The 20,701-nt window shown below is 45.1% G+C and overlaps 1 protein-coding gene across 1 annotated transcript in view; it reads left to right on the plus strand.

The window, feature by feature from the left end:
- TNRC6B (trinucleotide repeat containing adaptor 6B) overlaps positions 1-20,701 on the plus strand; it is a 101,958-nt gene that overhangs the window by 37,964 nt on the left and 43,293 nt on the right. Inside the window, 2 exon segments of the mRNA XM_044301510.1 lie at positions 13,991-14,078; positions 17,439-17,808. Of these exon segments, the coding sequence (XP_044157445.1) occupies positions 13,991-14,078; positions 17,439-17,808 (458 nt within the window).

A 20,701-nucleotide genomic window follows, 5' to 3' on the forward strand; every position in this document is an offset into this window, starting at 1 on the left:
TTTGTTTGACAGCTGGTTACTTGGCTAGAGAAGGACAATACCAGCGTTGGGTTGCTATTTGCAAACTTCAGGTATTCCACATTGTATAGGGAGCGGCTTGTATACATGTTCTAGCATTACCACATAGTTGGCAACCGCTGAATGCTAATGGGCACTTACCTGTCGGACAGGTATCGTTTTTTTTTCCCTCTTTAATCATCTCTGTGAACATTGCACACCTCATTAGTTGGGATGCTATTTGATCCATAACGTTGTTGGATAGACCAATACCCGTATACAGGTGGCAGATGGTCCCGGCACCTAACTTTGGGATGATATCCAGATATCTAGGAAAATTCATAATTTCAGCCTCTAATAAAGTCTTCTGACTGCTTGAGTGCTGTAACTGGATTTGGTATATTGTTCACCCCAGATCTAAAATATTTGGTGTAGGTAAAACCTGCCGTGAAAGACATGCACCACACACACTTTTTGCAAAGGTCTGGAAGTCCACTTATAACATGTGTGGATTTGCTACAGATTTGTGGTGGAGTAAATCTGATGCATCGGAACATACCCTTGAAAGTGTCTTCCCATCTTAGAATGTGATGTCATATTGCTAGAATACACCATCACTTTATGATCACTGGTGGTCTGACCTTTGGGACCCCCACTATCCTCAAAAAGCATTGCAGTAGCATTTCATTCCCTTATGTGTTCCTTACCCAGAAGTTGGACCTCATAAATGATGGTATATCCTGTGCCATCACTGAGTATACCACTTTAAGGGCCCGTTCACATGATGGTATTTCCCAGTGGAATTTTGGAGCTGATGGACTGTGGACAAGTGGTGCCTGACTCCCATTGTATGCACACCAACGGTTTAATGCCAGAACACGTCAGGGAAGCCCAGTCTTTTCTTGGCACAGTGAGTGGACGGCCATAGCTTGAAGCCATGGTGAGTGTCCGCCTAAGATTTAGCTGCATTCAGTGGAGCTTAGGTTCTCCATAGCATCTAAAGTGAACAATCGTGGCAGAAACTACCTCAAAATCTGCTGCGTGAATGGGGCCCTAAAGGGGTTGTACCAGTAGGACAGCTGAGGATAGGGGATAAGTGTCTGATTGGTGGCAAGTAGTTACTAAATCGGACATCAGGAGATAGGACAGGTCCTCTTTTAGGGTATGTTCACAGCATGCAGCGGTATTTGTCCATCCAAATCCCAGCATTCATGTTGTAAAGCGTGCAAATCACTGCCAGATGCCATTATAGTTAATGAGGATACTGCGGTGAGTGGTAGAATATAGCGATGCCGGACCCAGTACACTCTGACAGTCTGTTCCCTGACGGATCTGGCAACCGCATATGTGAACATGCCTTTAAAGTAGTATTTCAGGCTCACAGACAGATGGCATATGATGGTGGGACTCTCGGACTCCCGCCTGTCCTGAGAATGAAGGGCTGCAGTCCGGATTAAGTTCTGCCGCCCATTTGTTCATTCTGCAAAGCCAAGATTTTAGTAAAGACATTCACTTGGGCTGCAGTATGAAACCACATGTTGTATCCAGCCAAGCGTGCTTCAAGTCTTTGTACAGTCTCATGCATGGCCCCACTGAAATGCAATAACTCTGTGTTTGTGATCTATGTCACTTGGATCCCAAATATGCTGGTTTGCCAAAGGCCTTGGACTCCTTGCCAGCATTTGGGGGTCCACAGGCGTCCGCCACAGTGTTAGAGTCCAGCCTAAATGCTCATGCACTCAACCGTTGCTTCAGTCCGCATTTTGTGTGGGTCGGATATGGGCCCTTTTACTTCAGTGGGGCCGCGCGGTGTGCCGTCTGCATCCGTATGTCCGTTCTGCAGTCCCGCTAAAAAATAGAACATGCCCTATTCATGTCCGCATTATGGACAAGGACTGGTCTGTTATGAGCCGGACGTTCAGTACTGAAAAATGCCGGTATCCTTGTTTTAGGTTGTGACATGTGCATGAGCCCCAACTCCTACAGCCCTCATTGCACAGCACTTCAGCTCTCCATATCTTCTCGTTTGTACATGCTGATCATTTACCGTAGTCTTCTTGAGACCCGCATGTCACCTAAACACAAGTACAGTGTCTTTCCTATCACACAGCCTCTTCGCAGTGCCCTTCCGTCCAAAGTATCGTGTGTCCCTGGTTGGAATCTGGCACCAGTAGGAGTGTTGTCTTCTGGATGGAGAGGCCAGCTAAGGCTACTTTCACACTTGCCTTCGTCGGTCCGCTCGTGAGCTCCGTTTGAAGGAGCTCACGAGCGGACCCGAACGCCTCCGTCCAGCCCTGATGCAGTCTGAATGGAGCGGATCCGCTCAGACTGCATCAGTCTGGCGGCGTTCAGCCTCCGCTCCGCACGGCCAGGCGGACAGCTGAACGCTGCTTGCAGCGTTCGGGTGTCCGCCTGGCCGTGCGGAGGCGAGCGGATCCGTTCAGACTTACAATGTAAGTCAATGGGAACGGATCCGCTTGAAGATGACACCATATGGCTCAATCTTCAAGCGGATCCGTCCCCCATTGACTTTACATTGAAAGTCTGAACGGATCCGCTCGGGCTACTTGCGCACTTAGAAATCTTTCTAAGTTATTAATGCAGACGGATCCGTACTGAACGGAGCCTCTGTCTGCATTAATATGATCGGATCCGTTCAGAACGGATCCGATCAAGCGCAAGTGTGAAAGTAGCCTAACCTGTGGTCCAGATAATACAGTAGATAACATGGCATGTTTGCTTAGTTAAAGGTAGAGTAACCAAATGTTTTTTTTATTTCATTGCTCCTATATTTGTGCAGTGGTTGCTCAATTAACAGGAACTACTGCCGCATAGACGCCCGTAGAGTTGTGTGCCGTCCTCATCCTGATCACAAGTCTCATCTTGATAGAACCGTAGGTTGTGAAGTGTTTTTGTGAATGTCTGTGATCCAGCCGTGGAGGCAGAGACTGTACAGTGAATAATTGGGGTTAATCCTTATCCAACCCCTGTCTAACGCCACCCCACTGATAGAGGACAGTAGAACATCAAAAAATGACCCGTTCTTTAAAGAGGACCCCTCGCCTCTACAGACATGTCATAGTATCTACTTGCATTCCCCATGTAATGATTCTTGACAATTGACAACTAAATATGCATGACTAAACATACAAGGAAGGGTTGTCAGTCGCTGATAGGACCGCCCACGTGACTCCTAGGCATAGCTTCATGCAGATGCCCGTTGTTGTGGGCCGCATCCGAGCCACAAGAACTTCACTTCAATCGCGCCGCAAAAGATGTGGACAGAACTGTGTGCTGTCCACATCCGTTGCTCTGTTCCGTGGCCCCGCAAAAAAAATATAACATGTCCTATTCTTGTCCATTTTGCCAACAATAATAGGCATTTCTACAATGGGCCGCCCGTTCCGTTCCGCAAATTGTGGAAGACACATAGGCGGCTTCCTTTTTTTGCGATAAAAACGGAACAGTCTTGTGCTTGTAGCATTATACAGAAGATTTCCCCATATCAATCTGCTCAGATACTCCTGCTCTATAACATGCTGCGGGAGATTTATGAAAAACTGGTATAAAGGAAAACTGGCTCTGTTGCCCATAGCAACAACAAAAAAATACTGAAACGTGAAAAGTGGAATCTGGTTGCTATTGGCAACTAAACCAGTTTTGATAAATCTCTCCTGCTGTCTGTACAGATACACTTTAGGGTTTGGACGGGACCCCATTATTCACATAAAGAACAATGTGCAAGTTCCTATTTCTTCTCCACCAAACACACTTACATTTTTCACACTGTGATTTTGGTGCTGTGGAAATCCATCATGTATACTGCGGCGGTTTCTGCCATGGTTGGTCGCTTTAGACACCACGGACCCGCTCGTGGCCTTGCTCCATTGATTGGAGCTAATCCGCCAGCAGACAGTGGCCACAACGTCAAGCGGCTGCTATCCGCTCGCTATGCCACGAAGAGACATGTCTTTTCTTGGCACAGTCCCGGCTTTTAACCGCCAGGGAGCAAACTGCAGTGCTGCCTCCCGTTGAAAACAATAGGCGGCGGACACCAAGCGTCCGCCACCGGAATTTTGGTGCAGTGTCCTCCATGTGAACAGCCACTCAGAGCATCCAACCTCCCAGTGCGTGAACCTCCTGGAGCATAGTCCTCATTTGGGAGTGTTGCAACCTTTTTTCCTTCTCCTTAAAGGGAACCTGTCACTGGGATTTGATGTATAGAGCTGAGGACATGGGTTGCTAGATGGCAGCTAGCACATCCGCAATACCCAGTCCCCATAGCTCTGTGTGCTTTTATTGTTTAAAAAACCCGATTTGATCCATATGCAAATTACCTGAGATGTGTCCTGTACGTGAGATGAGTCCAGCATGAAGGAGCCCAGCACTGCCCCGCATCCTCTGAATCTCCTCCTTGCTCCCTGACGTCAGAAAGCCAGAGCGCCGTAATCTCGCGATGCGGGAGCTAGTGTCCTTTACTGTGCCAAGCAGAGAATCACTGAGCGCTTCAGTATGACCTGGGAGGTTACTTGGCTGTGTGCTTGATTTTATGTATCTGGAGGCAATGGTTTTGAAGCACTGGTCATAATTGGCCTAGTCCATGAGTTGGACGGGGATTCTGAATCACTGGTTGTAAACCATTATCCAGAGAACGCATGATGATGTAAGCCTCAGTCAGTGCAGTGTATGGTTCCGTTTAGTGTCAGACTAGGGTGCCCACCAGTGGAAATGATTTTGGGGGCCCACCCTATAGCTATATGGGAATATTGGGGTACGTTCACATGGGACATAAAAGCTGCAGATTTGTTGCATGCGTATCCACAGTGTTTACGTGCCAGCAAAGTGGATGCGATTTTAAGAAGTCTCATCCATGTGCTTTGATTAAAATTCACAGCATATTCGTTCTGCGTCCAATGTGCACTTTTATGCAGATTGAACACGTACCCATTCATTTGTATGGATCCACAAAAAATGGGGACATTATACGGATGTCATGCGTGTGTTGCCCACATGTCTGTCCCACAAAAAAAAACATGGGTCTTGTCCGTTTCTTTACAAAAGTGCGAGCCCGCAAAACCAATTCGGTTGTGTGCATGAGGCCTTAATTGGACTGCGGTGCGGATTATAAATCGGCAGCTTGATGTTGGGAGGGATTTTGCTGCTGCAGATTTTTTTTAAACACATATGAAGTATGAACATTGCACCAAACTGTATTGTGCACTGCTATACAGCAATATGGTAGGCCATCAGTACTGATGATGGAGGCCTGAACTCCGGGTCCCTGCCAATCATCACAGTAATTGGAGCACCGGCCTTCCTGCAAGTCGCGCACCCCATTTCTAAAAAAAAAAATTTTCTTGTTCGCACAGACTATGAATGGCTGCTCCTAAAGACTGCTGTCCTGTTTAGGTAAAATTGCAGATGCAGCCATATGTACATGGATAAACGTGGTGCAGAACTCACAGGAGCGTCATACCCTTCAGTGAGATGACGTGTAACCTCAGAGGCCACATCGATAACTCTGAATACAGATAATGTATTAGATGTTACCTGCAGTCCTATGTAACACCACAGATAACAGAGTACAGATAATGTATTAGGCTACTTTCACATTCGCGTTTTGTGCGGATCTGTCATGGATCTGCACAGACGGATCCGTTCAGATAATACAACCGCCTGCATCTGTTTGTATTATCTGTAACATAGCCAAGAAGGATCCGTCATGAACACCATTGAAAGTCAATGGAGGACAGATCTGTTTTCTATTGTGCCAGATTGTTTGACTCGGAATGGAGACGGAACGGAGGCAAACTGATGCATTCTGTGCGGATCCTTAGCCGTTCAGAATGCATTAGGGCAAAACTGATCCGTTTTGGACCACTTGTGAGAGCCTTGAACGGATTGCACATACAGAAAGCAAAAATGCCAGTGTGAAAGTAGCCTTTGATGCTACTTAACACTAAACTGTCTGAGTGGAGACCCCCTCCCCCACCACCCATACATTTACTGAGGGGGGTGGGGGTTTAACAAGTCCTGGAGGCTGTATTTTTCCAACCAGCCCCCTTCCCATGTAACTTGTGTCCTCCTCCGGGCTGTGTTCCTCTACTGCAAACAGGACCTTCCAGTCACTTCCAGCTTGTGTGCTGTGCTGATGGGAAGATGTCCTGGTGGAGAAAACCAGGCCCAGCGCGGGTAGGCTGCGGCTCAGTGTTAGGACTCATCTACACCACCTTAGCTGTTTTAACACGGATACCAGCTGTCTGTGTTCCACATTTTGCAGAATGGCACGTCATGCCCTCTGTAGAATTGTCCTATCCTTAGAATAGGACATGTTCTTTTTTTTTTTTTTTTTTTTTTGCGGGGCCACAAATTGATATTTATCAAACACGTAGTGCAACAGCACTCTACAATTCAAATAAAGTACAAAGGTATATTGTATTGCCAATGCTATGCTAATAAATTAGAGATGCTTAGCAAATACATTTTGTACAAAATTATTTGAGCCCGTCTGCCGCACGCCAAGGCGATCTCTATAAGGCTACTTTCACACTAGCGTTCGGGCGGATCCGTTCTGAACGGATCCGCTCATAATAATGCAGACGGAGGCTCCGTTCAGAACGGATCCGTCTGCATTAAAATGGCAAAAAAAAAGCTAAGTGTGAGAATAGCCTCGGACGGATCCGTCCAGACTTTCAATGTAAAGTCAATGGGGGACGGATCCGCTTGAAGATTGAGCCACATTGTGGCATCTTCAAACGGATCCGTCCCCATTGACTTACATTGTAAGTCTGGACGGATCCGCACGGCCAGGCGGACACCCGAACGCTGCAAGCAGCGTTCAGCTGTCCGCCTGTCCGTGCGGAGGCGAGCGGAGCGGAGGCTGAACGCCGCCAGACTGATGCAGTCTGAGCGGATCCGCTCCATTCAGACTGCATCAGGGCTGGACGGCTGCGTTCAGGTCCGCTCGTGAGCCCCTTCAAACGGAGCTCACGAGCGGACCGACGAACGCTAGTGTGAAAGTAGCCTTAGACGGGTCCTAACACTAAAGCTCACCTGTTGGGTGCCATAACAGGGACCATGAAATTCAGGAAGTGTAGGTACCACATGCATGCTGGGCCCCTTTTGGTTTATATCTCTATGGTGCCAAAATGGCCTCCAATGAATCCAGGGACTGCAAATACCAGCATGCATGCTGAGCAAACTATGTACTCATGCTAATTAAAATCAGCCCATGACGCAACACAGGCCACAGCAGTGCACCACCAAATAGGAGTCAGCCACTACTCCCATACAAATTGATATTTGTCATCAATATCCCATCGGCAGGGGTCCAATTCCCAGGATGATCAGAAGAGCGTGCAGTGCTCTGTGAGAGCTTAGACCTCTTCCTAGGCCTGTGATGTCACTAGGTCATGTGGCCTAGGTGCAGCTCAGTCCCATTCAAGTGAATGGGGCTGTGCTTGGTAAGCTGTGAAGAGACCGCAATGCTAAACGGAGCTCTGGTAAGCGCAGCGGGCTCTTCAAAGAGCTGATCGGCGGGGGTTGTGAGAGTGGGACCCCCCGCCGATCTGATATTGATGACCTATCCCAAAGATAGGACATCAATATAAAAATTTTGGATAACCCCTTTAAAGGCTATGGAAAAGTGATTTTAGTGGTTACTTTGATTGAAATAAGTTGCCGTTAGTTTCAGTCTTGAATTTTTATTTATTTTAAGATCCCTGATATTCAGTTTGCAACCTGCTCGTAACTTCAAACCTTTCTTATGTACTTGTGTTCCTCCCAGTAATAGATGCTGGACCTGTGATTCCTGGATGCTGCTGCCTTCCCCTTTCAAACTGTCCGTGCTCTCCTCATCTACAGCCTTTGTAAACTGCCTTTCTTAGGGCTCTTTAAAAGTGTTGCGCAACTTGTGTTTTAAGTTCAGCGTCTAAAGTTCGGGTTATCGAAGCATCGCGTTATGGATTCCGCTACCACGGACCATAATGAAATTTGGAATCCATAACGCGATTCTTTGTTAACCCGAACTTTAGACGCCGAACCTAAAACACAAGTTTGCTCAACACTACTCTTTAATAATGGCGGAGGATTGGGCAAGTTGCTGGAAATGAGTTTTCATAATAATGCTGCCAATGACTCATCAAACAAGAAAAAACGTTCATTTTTCAGACGATTGTATCTTTAGTTCGGCACTAATGGATGGATGTGTGTCAGATTCAACAGCATCTACAGCTAGGTGAAGGACTTGCGCGTACTCTGCAGGAGCAAAATGATGATTCTGAATCAACACAGTTATATATTGCAATATCTGGCAGCTTAACCAAAATGCTCCTTCAGAAAGGTCCTGAGTTTCATAATTTATCTTCTGGTACAGCTCTAATGAATATCCCTTTGTAAGAGAAGCGTCAGTGAGTGACAGTATGATCTGTCTTCTAGCCTGGAGTATTTTGGATTGTATACCTCGTTTGCTTTATTGCGGTGACCTCAGATGATGCTGAGTACATTGGAATCCTCCTCCAATGATTCTTCCCCAGACAGTTGGGTGTGGTACTCCTAATTCCTGTGTAATCTACCCTGTGCAGGCTGATCTGTAGAAATGCAGATAAAATAAACTCCTCTGCAGTCAAGTTTTTATTGATGTATGACCTTTAGCTGGCCAGACACTTTACATTGCCGGAAACTTGTACATTTTGGCTTGTTTTTATGCGTACATGTTAATTCCCCCAAACTATAAATGTGATTGCTATGGTCCTATATATGGGCTGATTACTTTGCCCGTATCCAACCAATGGAAATGAGGCCTGACATCTGATTTTCTAAATCCTTAAATTTTACTTTTCCACTTTTTATAAAAAGCAGTGTTAAAACGGTTCTGTCTGGATTCCACTGTGTGAAGCCTACAAATTTTCCATGCATTCTTATTCACATAGGTGTTTACAAGGATATGTTCACATGGACTAAATGCACATAAAAAAAATCCTTTTTTTTTTTTTGCCATGGAATTTAGATTTGGGGCTTTTTCACACGAACGTGCCTTATATTGCGGTCCGCAAATTCTGGATGTCGCCCGTGTGCCTTCCGCAATCTGCGTAACGGATGGCACTTTATAGAAATGTCTATTCTTGTCCGCAAAACAGACATAAATAGGACATGACTCATAAATTTTGCAGGACCACGGAACGGAGCGACTGATGCGGACAGCACACTGAGTGCTGTCCGCATATTTTGCGACCCCGTTGAAGTCAATGGGTCCGCACCCGAGCCGCATAAAATGCGGCTCTGATGCGAAACCAAACCACGGTCGTGTGAATGAGCCCTTACTCTGCAGATTTGTAGTTTGTCATGCCAATAATGCTCATTTGGCCATGGATTAGCCAAGAAGGACACTTTTTTTGGGGTGGGAGAGGTTTTTATTCTGAAAGCCTATGAACCTATTCTTTAAGGGGTTATCCTACAAATTTAACCCACTTTTTTCACTCGCTTATCTGGAGGACTTTCTTCCTTTTTTGAGGGAGGGCGGCAGCTCATTAAACACTCATCTCCCAGGAAGCATTGCAGTTAGCGCTTGTTAACCCCTTTCTCCCCTGCATTGAAAATGGTCCCTCACATATAGCCCCGATGAGTGATGTGATATGTAATGCCCCCACAGTTTTCTTTTCCACTATCTTTAGAGACATAGAGCTACCGTGTGTGTGTATATGTATATATGTGTGTGTGTGTGTATGTATATATATATATTACACACGGTAGCTCTATGTCTCTACATATATAATTTTTAATTTATATTTATTTAATAAATTTTTTCTTTTCTCTAGGAATTTAGAAGTAGGGATAAATACATGAAAGGTCTCTGGGCTGGGTCAATATGAGATTGCTACGCTGGCATTGAGAGGAGGGGGAAGGGAAGCAACTGAGCGTGTTAGTCCACCTCTGAATGCAGGAGAAGGTGGTCCAGAAGGATAGACAGCAGAGGGCGCTACCAGAAAGTAAAATGTAGTGTGGATGACAAGCAGAAAAATATTTTATTGCATGTGTATTGCTGTAATGCTTTATTTTAAATTCCCTATTTGCTGCTTTTTTGTAATACTTTTAAAGGGGTTAAGCTGCCTGTGCACTGTCAGTGGAACTCTCATTCAGTCAACATCCGTTCCTCAACTCCCCCACACTCAACCAAGCATGCATGTGTTTTCAATGGGGAATAAGCCACTGCCAGACCTCTGGCAGGGGCTATTTCCTATGGGGTCATAGGATCAGACATATGATCTCCCACATACCCAAACTTTCTTTCCCTTGACTTCTGCCATCATTGAAGAGTCAGACCACCACCGTATAGCTTAGTTGGATATTCCTTCTTCTCTCAGCATCTATATAACGTATATGGATGTCTGTACTAGTAAATATATGGTGGGGTGTGATGAAAGGAATCCTAAGTCTTCTACTAGGCAACATTGTCAAAACACATAGCCTGTAGCGCACATCTCTGTTAAAGGGGTTGTCCAACTTATGGAAAAAATAATATGAACAAAGGTAGGGAATGTAATAACGTAGCGAAAGAACCATCGCTCACCTATTGAACCCCTACTGCTTCTCTGCCTCTTACCCATTGGACCCCCTCCGCTCCTCTGCCTCCCTCTGATCATTAATAACCTGGCTACAACACTCGTGCCTGTATACCCACATGCCTGCTGCAACCAATAATAGGCTTCAGCAGTCTCATGCCATATACCATCGAGGCCAGCAATGGTCACATATGTATATAGACACATTACTGGTGCAGCCAAGTAATCAAAGACTTGAGGGAAACAGGGAGAGGCTGTGCAGAAAACAGTGGGGAGTTGGTGGGTGAATATTGGAGTTTTTGTAATGTTATTAGGGTTCCTCACTTTGGCCTCATTTTTCTATAACTGGTGCTTTAAGAGGTATGGCATGAAGCACTTGATGTTTACTGGACCATAATTCTCCACAGCTCCGTTCCTGAAAATTAGATGCAGAGAAGTTTCTGACAGACTGCTGGGAAAAGTACTTGCATTTATGAATTTGTCTAATGTAGAGTCTAATAGCTTATTCCAGTGTATGTGAAGTGTCTCCATTTAGTGGTAGGCTATTGGGTAGCAAACGCTTGTTGGAGGATGGCCAAAAGGCCTGTGGAAGGAATATACATTTCCATAATTATGAAAGGGTTACAATTTATAGTCGCATTGATAAAAACTTTAAGGTGTTCGACTTCTCAACTTACACTTTTTTTTCAATTTGTGCATAGCCTTCTCAATACCTCAATACAGAAGGTAAAATCTTTGTGTGTGTGTATATATATATATATATATAATATACACACACACACAGTTTTCTTTTGTTTTTTTAATAAGGTTTAACCCCTTGCTTCTGGGTAGGTCCCCTTTTCTGACATATATGCATGTGACAGCGGTAGAGCGCACACTGCTTCTGGCAGAGGCATTACGCACCTCACTGATCTCTGCCATCCCTGGTCCCACCTTTACACATTAAATGGCAGGGAGACACCTGCTCAGCCAATCGCTGGCCACAGCTGGGACCCACGTCCGTCAGTGATTGGTTGGGCAGACGTTTCCTGCTTGTTGAGCCGGGATCGGGAAGCAGAGATGGAACATCAGTGACAGAGGATCGGTGCGGTGAGTAATGTTGCCCCTTATATAAATACCCCTAAATGTTACCATATAGTTAACCCAAAAAAAATTCAAAAAAATAAAACATTTCGCTTTGGGAACAACAAGGCTTCAAATAGCCAAGTTAGGCTTTGTTCACATGTCTGTTGGGAGATCCGGCAGGCAGTTCCGGCACAGCAGCCTGCAGGGTACCCATTGACTGCAATGAAGTCCAGCGGAGATCCGAAGAATTTATAAATGCCGGGTTTCCGGTGAACAAAAAGCGCTGCGTGCAATGTGTTTTTGTTTGTCCGGCCGATAGACTGAATTTGCGCTGGATCTCCGAAACAGAGATGTGAACGCAGCCTTACCAAAATGGAAGCGTTGTGGTTGACAGAATGAGAGGAGGCTGAAAGGACAATACAGGTCCTTCTAAAAAAAAATTGCATATTGTGATAAAGTTCATTATTTTCTGTAATGTACTGATAAACATTAGACTTTCATATATTTTAGATTCATTACACACCAACTGAAGTAGTTCATGCCTTTTATTGTTTTAATATTGATGATTTTGGCATACAGCTCATGAAAACCCCAAATTCCTATCTAAAAAAATTAGCATATCATGAAAAGGTTCTCTAAACGAGCTATTAACCTAATCATCTGAATCAACTAATTAACTCTAAACACCTGCAAAAGATTCCTGAGTAGAGATGAGCGAACTTCTGTTTTAAGTTCGGCGTCTAAAGTTCGGCTTCCGGTTAGCGGAGAATCCCGATCTGGATCCGGATATGGATTCCGACTTCCGTTGTGGTCCGTGGTAGCGGAATCAATAATGGCCGATTATTGATTCCGCTACCACGGACCACAACGGAAGTCGGAATCCAGATCGGGATTCTCCGCTAACCGGAAGCCGAACTTTAGACGCCGAACTTAAAACAGAAGTTCGCTCATCTCTATTCCTGAGGCTTTTAAAAACTCCCAGCCTGGTTCATTACTCAAAACCGCAATCATGGGTAAGACTGCCGACCTGACTGCTGTCCAGAAGACCATCATTGACACCCTCAAGCAAGAGGGTAAGACACAGAAAGAAATTTCTGAACGAATAGGCTGTTCCCAGAGTGCTGTATCAAGGCACCTCAGTGGGAAGTCTGTGGGAAGGAAAAAGTGTGGCAGAAAACGCTGCACAACGAGAAGAGGTGACCGGACCCTGAGGAAGATTGTGGAGAAGGACCGATTCCAGACCTTGGGGGACCTGCGGAAGCAGTGGACAGAGTCTGGAGTAGAAACATCCAGAGCCACCGTGTACAGGCGTGTGCAGGAAATGGGCTACAGGTGCCGCATTCCCCAGGTCAAGCCACTTTTGAACCAGAAACAGCGGCAGAAGCGCCTGACCTGGGCTACAGAGAAGCAGCACTGGACTGTTGCATGTCATTCGGAAATCAAGGTGCCAGAGTCTGGAGGAAGACTGCGGAGAGGGAAATGCCAAAATGCCTGAAGTCCAGTGTCAAGTACCCACAGTCAGTGATGGTCTGGGGTGCCATGTCAGCTGCTGGTGTTGGTCCACTGTGTTTTATCAAGGGCAGGGTCAATGCAGCTAGCTATCAGGAGATTTTGGAGCACTTCATGCTTCCATCTGCTGAAAAGCTTTATGGAGATGAAGATTTCATTTTTCAGCACGACCTGGCACCTGCTCACAGTGCCAAAACCACTGGTAAATGGTTTACTGACCATGGTATTACTGGGCTCAATTGGCCTGCCAACTCTCCTGACCTGAACCCCATGGAGAATCTGTGGGATATTGGGAAGAGAAAGTTGAGAGACGCAAGACCCAACACTCTGGATGAGCTTAAGGCCGCTATCGAAGCATCCTAGGCCTCCATAACACCTCAGCAGTGCCACAGGCTGATTGCCTCCATACCACGCCGCATTGAAGCAGTGATTTCTGTGAATGGATTCCCGACCAAGTATTGAGTGCATAACTGAACATAATTATTTGAAGGTTGACTTTTTTTGTATTAAAAACACTTTTCTTTTATTGGTCGGATGAAATATGCTAATTTTTTTAGATAGGAAATTTGGGTTTTCATGAGCTGTATGCCCAAATCATCAATATTAAAACAATAAAAGGCTTGAACTACTTCAGTTGTGTGTAATGAATCTAAAATATATGAAAGTCTTATGTTTATCAGTACATTACAGAAAATAATGAACTTTATCACAATATGCTAATTTGTTTTAGAAGGACCTGTATATTCAATGGCCCAAATACTCCTCGGAGTGAACATTGTGAAGCAGGAACTTCTTGTAAGCCTTTTTTTTTCCGTTTTCTAAATGTTGTCCTTGTTTTTTTTTTGTTTTTTTTTTTCCAGAGAGAAGGAGCAAGAAAGGGAAGAACAGTTAATGGAAGACAAGAAAAGGAAGAAAGAGGATAAGAAGAAGAAAGACGCTGCTCAGAAGGTAGGCTCTTCTAGCCGACCGGCTGATATTTTCAGGCTTTCTTTTGACCTGTAGAGTGACCTAAGACGGTGTGTCTACTTAACAGAGCCTACTGGTTGACCTATGCGGGTTTGGCTGTTGTAGTCGAGAACTGTGTTAACCGAATTCACTGATGCAGAATCCAAATATTTGAATGTGTGTATATATATATATATATATCTATATATCCACATTACAGTACACCTTCCTAGCTCAATAAGCAGGAAAGCTAACAGGATTGCCGCTTCTCCTCCTGCTTTGCCGTGAACCAGGCAACTTATTGTCCATGTTTTCAGTTCGTCCCTTTTCACTGTCAGGAATTTTTATTTTATTTTATTTTATTTTATGCACTTATATAGCGCTACTAAATTTCGCCGCGCTTTACAGACATTAGCATCAAGCTAATGGGGCTCTTTCTGTTACATTCTTAAAGGATCATTGAGTGTTCAAAAAACTTCCATGTGTCTTAGTGAGCTATAAAAAGTTATTTATTTATTTATTTTTTGGGTGGTGGCCTGAATGCTCTATAACAAGGAGAGAGAAGTGCTTGCATATTGTGCTCTCGCTCTTCACTTCAGAAGACAGGCTCAGTAGAAAGTCTGTCTGTCCTCTACAGTGAGGGGAGAGAGCACGATATGTGAGCATCTAGTTCTAGGGATCGGGGGTTGTCCCTTCACAATCTGATACTGGCAACACTATACACTATACTCGCATACATTTAGCCCCTCAGATGCCATGGTCAAATGTGATCACGGCATCTGGGAGGTTAAAGACCGGGAGTGCGCGCTCTCGGCCGGGAAGATCAGATGAGCCAGATGTAGTGTGCAGCATCCTCTGTACTCAGGAGTAGTACAGGGCTGCTGCACATTTAGTTGCTATTAGTTCCTATTTGTTAGGCCTTATTCACACGATCGTTTTTTTTTTTTTTTTTTTTTTCCTGAGTGTACGGGCCGTTTTTTGTTTTTTCTTTTTCCCCCCTGTGTTCCGTATACGGAACCATTCATTTCAATGGTTCTGCAAAAAAACAAAAGAAAAAAAACAAACGGAATGTACTCCGTATGCATTCAGTTTTTCCGTTCCGTTGAAAGATAGAACATGTCCTATTATTTCCCGCAAATCACGTTCCGTGGCTCCAATGAATTCAATGGGTCGCAGAAAAAACGGATCACATACGGAAGCAAAAAACGGAACAACGGATCTGTGAAAAACGGACCGCAAAACACTGAAAAAGCCATACGTTCGTGTGAACTAGGCCTTTGCATGCACTACTACGTCTGAAGCGGGTCGCGGACCCCTTTTCAAGTGAATGGGTCCGCGATCCTCATACAGCTACCTCACGGTCGTTCCCGTGCATTGCGGACTGCAATTTGCAGTCCGCAGCACGGGCACTGAGTGCTTATTTACGCTCGTAGGCATGAGCCCTAAAGTTGATGACCGGTTCCCTTTAAAAGGTTTTCTTGGGCTAACAGAAGGGAAATGCCATAAAATATCCTGATAAATCCCCCGCCACTCCTGCAGCGCCCCCACTGTTGCTTCCTCCCAGGCTCTGTTTACTGCAAGGAAGTGCCTGTCTAACCCGCGTAACTGCCACATCAAATCGCTGGCATTAGCGGTCAGATGCTGTACAACTCAGAGGCTGTTGATTGGTTGAAGCAGTCACATGGGTAGACGGGCACACTGCGACATTGCGGCATCCAGGTAAGCGAAGACTGACAAGAAGCATCAGAGTGGTGGCTTGGGGATTTATCAGGTGAGTAATGGGTCTTTTATCGATTTATGGTATTTCCACGTTTTAACCAATTTTTTTCCGCTCTGAGGAAACTCCTTTAGTGAACTTTATGATCATATTTTAAGCTGCTTTTGGAAGAAATAAATGTATAATAATACGTTAATATGTATGTCTTTTTGCTGTGGAGTTTCTCAGAAGTCTCTGTCTGTGCATGTAAGATACCTGCGTCCTATGTAGGTTGACATCCTCCCGCAGCTTTCCTTCCCTCTGGGACAAGTGATTACGGTCTGATGTGAAAGCACTTTGGTTTGAAAACCACAGATTCATTGATACAGAGACCTGTTCCTCAGACTTCAACCTAGCAACAATTAATGGCCAATTCAACCCGCCTCGTTTCTGGTGGTGTTAATGTCCCTTAAATGAGTCCTGTCATCTCTTCCATTTATCGTCTGACTTGCTATGCTGTCTGTGCACCTACATGACGGTATAGGCTAACTTTTCTATATTTGCATATGTATCAAATCAGTGGTTTTACACAATAAAAGCACACAGAGCTAAGGGGACTGGATATTGCGGATGTGCTAGCGGCCATCTAACAACCCATGTCCTCAGCTCTATACACAAAATCCCGGTGACAGGTTCCCTTTAACTTATGGTCCATAACAGAATTCTTAGATATCCCGAACCTTGTACGCTGAACTTGAAACACAAGTTAGCTTATCCCTAGTCATTATGTAATACATTTATTCTGGTACAATTCCGGACAGTAACATGACCGCAGATACAAAATAAGTTACAGGTATTGTCCAACCCTGGATCAAAATCCTAAAGGGCTCAGAATACAAATAAAAAAGGCACTCCATGTCAGATTGTAGAAGTCCCTGTGTTGCAGCGCCATTGCCACATCTGGTGCCGGGCGCGCCGTCTACAACCACATGATGAGAATGAAAGTGCTTCATCGTACCACTGCCTCAGTGGTGTGGCTGTCCGGTTTGGAGGTAGATCATAACCCTTTTTCAGTAGCTCTTGCTCCTGTGTCGGTTGCTTCCAGTCCAGACCATATACCTGCTATTGATGATGATGTTATGAGTATTCAGTTCTGTATTGAGAAGAACTCTCCGTAGGGTGAAAATCAGAACATTAGCATGGAAATACCCAGAGCAGTGGAGTAGGGAGTCTGTTTCGGGTGGAATTGAGACTCCAATTCCGGCTTCAAAATCTTATTTTATTAATTAAACAATTTAATTTATTATTTTATTTAATTAATGTGTTACATGCACAGCATCTTGCACAGTTACTTTTAGACGTGGAGTCGGAGCTGGAGTTGGAAGTTCGGCTTTCTGGCTCCACGGTGATGCCCTGATATAAGTGTAGGTTTCCCCCATTTTATCTATGGTGTTTGCCCTGTTGGTAATGTCTTCCATTCCTCACCCACCCCTCCTTTAAAAAGATCAATGCTATCTTTCATCACTGACCATAATTGTACATGATGCTGAGTTCAGCCCGCTAGGTATTTAGGTGTGTAGTTGTCTGATTGCTTAGGAATCTGCCATTTTTATGCAGTTGTATTTTTATTCTTTTTGCTGTGTCATTAATTTATTTTCCTTTTATAGGTCACAGAACAAAAAACCAAAGTGCCCGAAGTGACGAAACCAAGTTCAAGCCAAGCGACGGCCGCCAGCCTACCTGGCAGTTCCCCCTCGCCACCAGTCAATGGTGGCAACAATGCCAAAAGGGTGGCAGTGCCGAACGGACAACCGCCCAGCGCCGCCCGCTACATGCCTCGGGAGGTGCCACCGCGATTCCGCTGCCAGCAGGACCACAAAGTGTTACTGAAACGTGGGCAGCCCCCTCCGGCGTCCTGTATGCTGCTGGGGGGAGGAGCAGGGACTCCCCCCTCCTCCACTGCACCAGGAACTAGCCCAGGCAACGCACAGCCAGGGACAGGAGCACTGCTGCCGGGGGAGAGTGGACCCGCTACAGGTAAGGAAAACTTTGACATGGTTTATAATTGCAATGTCATAGACAAGGGGGAAGCTGGCTAGCCTCGACTTGGCTTAAGGTCATGCCATCAATATCACATCAGCAGAGGTCTGGCACCTCACGCTGCCGCAGATCAGCTGTTCGGCATAAGACCACCTCCAGAAATAGGCGCCGGTCCAACGCATCTCCGTCCATTGTATAGTGGACAGAGCTGGTTATTGCAGTACTTCTCCTATTCACTTAAGTGGAACCATATAAACTATTGCCAGTGGACACCATTCAACCCACAGTTACGTAACCGAAAACTATACAGGTTAATAAAATACCCCTGTATAAATACTTGGGCTCTAAATATTATCTGACAGTAAATAAAAGTTTAAGAGCCCGCAGTGCAACTATATAAGCAATAACCTCAATGCATGGGGGCGGATTTATCATGAGGGAAATATTCAAAGTCCGTTTTCCTTGAGTCTGTGTTGGAATACAGACAAATTTATCAATTGTCACACATTGTTTGGTAAATCTGATGCATCTTTAAACCTAAGGGCCCATTCACAGGGCGGACATTACTGCGTAATTTTGCCGTAGACAACCACACCACAATTTCACCCAAAAACCTCCAGCAGCCAATGTCCCTCCTGCATCCCATTTATTTTAATGAGACAGCTCCTAGGATCGCGGAGCAGTGGCTTAGTCTACTTTCACACTGGTGTTTTTTGGTTTCCGTTTGTGAGATCCGTTCAGGGATCTCATAAGCGGTCCAAAACGGATCAGTTTTGCCCTTAATTCATTCTGAGTGGATAAGTATCCGCTCAGAATGCATCAGTTTGGCTCCGTTCCGCCTTCATTCCGCTTTCGAGGCGGACACCAAAACGCTGCTTGCAGCCAAACTGAGCCAAACAATGTAGGTCAATGGGGACGGATCCGTTATCACCGACACAATCTGGAACCATAGAAAACGGATCCGCCCCCCATTGACTTTCAGTGGTGTTCGACTGCTATGTTAAAGATAATACAAACTGATCCGTTCTGAATGGCTGCATGAGGTTGTTTTATCTGAACGGATGCGTTTGTGCAGATCAATGACGGATCCGCACCGAATGCGAGTGTGAAAGTAGCCTTAGAGCCGCGGCCGCTCCAAGAATGGGCATGCCCGTTCTTGAGGGGCTGTGCATAAGGCACGCTCTGCGTTCCTCTAGGCTGCCTATATATGGGAGGAAGAAAGCCTGAGGGCGGGTTATCAGCTGAATTTTGGGGCAGCTATCTGTGCCAAAATTGCGCTGTAAAACAAGGCCCTAACACTTCTTTCTAGAAATGCCCACTCCATTTTTCCTACTCCACCCTTGTACTGGATATAACTGCTAATACAGATCATGATGCTCACCTTAGCAAAATGGTGCCCTGGCGTCCTCAATGCGCATTTTATGGAACTAACCAATGGTGCAATAGGTTATTTTTTTACATTGACCACCAACCAATCACGGGCTAGCCTTAGAATCACATGTGTCTGATAATACTTAGCGCCAATGTCTCAGCCCATGTCCAGTTCTTACAGTCTCGACCTCCCCACATACATGTGCGCTCAGTTTGGCCGAGCTAACGTTAGTCTAATCATGTATATGGCTACCTTGAAGGGGTGTTCCAGGTTTAACTTATTTTCTTTTAATTCTTCCACCCCTCCATCTATTCTTGACCTATGAAGAGGAAGCCTACTAAGGGTGGGTTCACATCACGTTTTTCCCATCCGTTTATAGTGTACATTAAACGGATGCCTCAGACTCATGCCATACAGTGGCAGCTGTTCATCATAGAGTTCCACTGTAAAAAAAAATATATATATATATATATATATATATATATATATATATATATATATATATATATATATATTATTTACAAGAAAGTGGGGTCCTGTGTTTTTTTTATTATCATTTTTTTTTACGTATACGTTAAACGGAGGCATAAACGTGGTGTACCCATGCTTAGTTCCTGACCGCCACTCTTTTCTGGCTCTGCGGTTCCCCAGCTATCTTCACTGCGTTTCGGTCCCAGTTTCAGTCATTACCTGGGTCATGTGCACCACTGTAGCAAATGACTGGACTTAGTGGTGAGGTGTCTCCAAGCGGCATGTGACCCAGCAGTGATGTGTCTCTTCAGGGCACGTCACCACTAAGGCCCGTCACTGATTGCAACAGGACTGAAGTGCATTAAAGACGGCCAGAGATCCACAGAGCCAGAGCCGAGTGGCGGGGAGAAGTCTGGGCAAGGTAAGGTTGGTTTGTTCCAAAACAAGTCAATCCTGACCAACCCCTATAACTCAGGAGCCCTTTTAACTCCTAGACAGAGGAGTATCAAAGGTGACAAAAATACATCTAACATAAGACGAAATTATATGGCTTATGACCTAATGGCAAGCAACATTGTACCAAGATGTTCCATGTGCCACTGGGGCACAAAACTACCTGCAGAGGAGATGCAGACAGGGGCACCAAGAGCTACATTTGGCTCCTGAGCCACTGGTTGGTGAACAATTGCATAATGTGTGTGTTTTTGCTGTGTTTTTTTTTCATTGTTAGGTGTTGTTTAGGCATAATAGCTCTCTAGTTTTGTGCTGCTTCTTTGCTTTCCAAATGTTTTGGCCTATTTAGGATAAAAAGTAGATATTTGGAGGCTTGTCTATCAGGCTATATCTTTGCAGTAGTGGTGTGATGTAGGATGCATTTGGAATAGGAGCGTACTCTTCTCTGCATGTGGCAGGGTCTCTTCTGAACACAAAGGCCCCTTTCTGTAGAAAGCTAGCAGTGTACATGGTGTTCTGGAATAGCTTTTCAGGCTGTAAGAATCTCTTTCACGTATTGAGGCCTCTTGAGGGGCAACCCTTGTGGTGTCCAAG

The sequence above is a fragment of the Bufo gargarizans genome, chromosome 7 (assembly GCF_014858855.1).
Source record: "Bufo gargarizans isolate SCDJY-AF-19 chromosome 7, ASM1485885v1, whole genome shotgun sequence".
Lineage (NCBI taxonomy): Eukaryota > Metazoa > Chordata > Amphibia > Anura > Bufonidae > Bufo > Bufo gargarizans.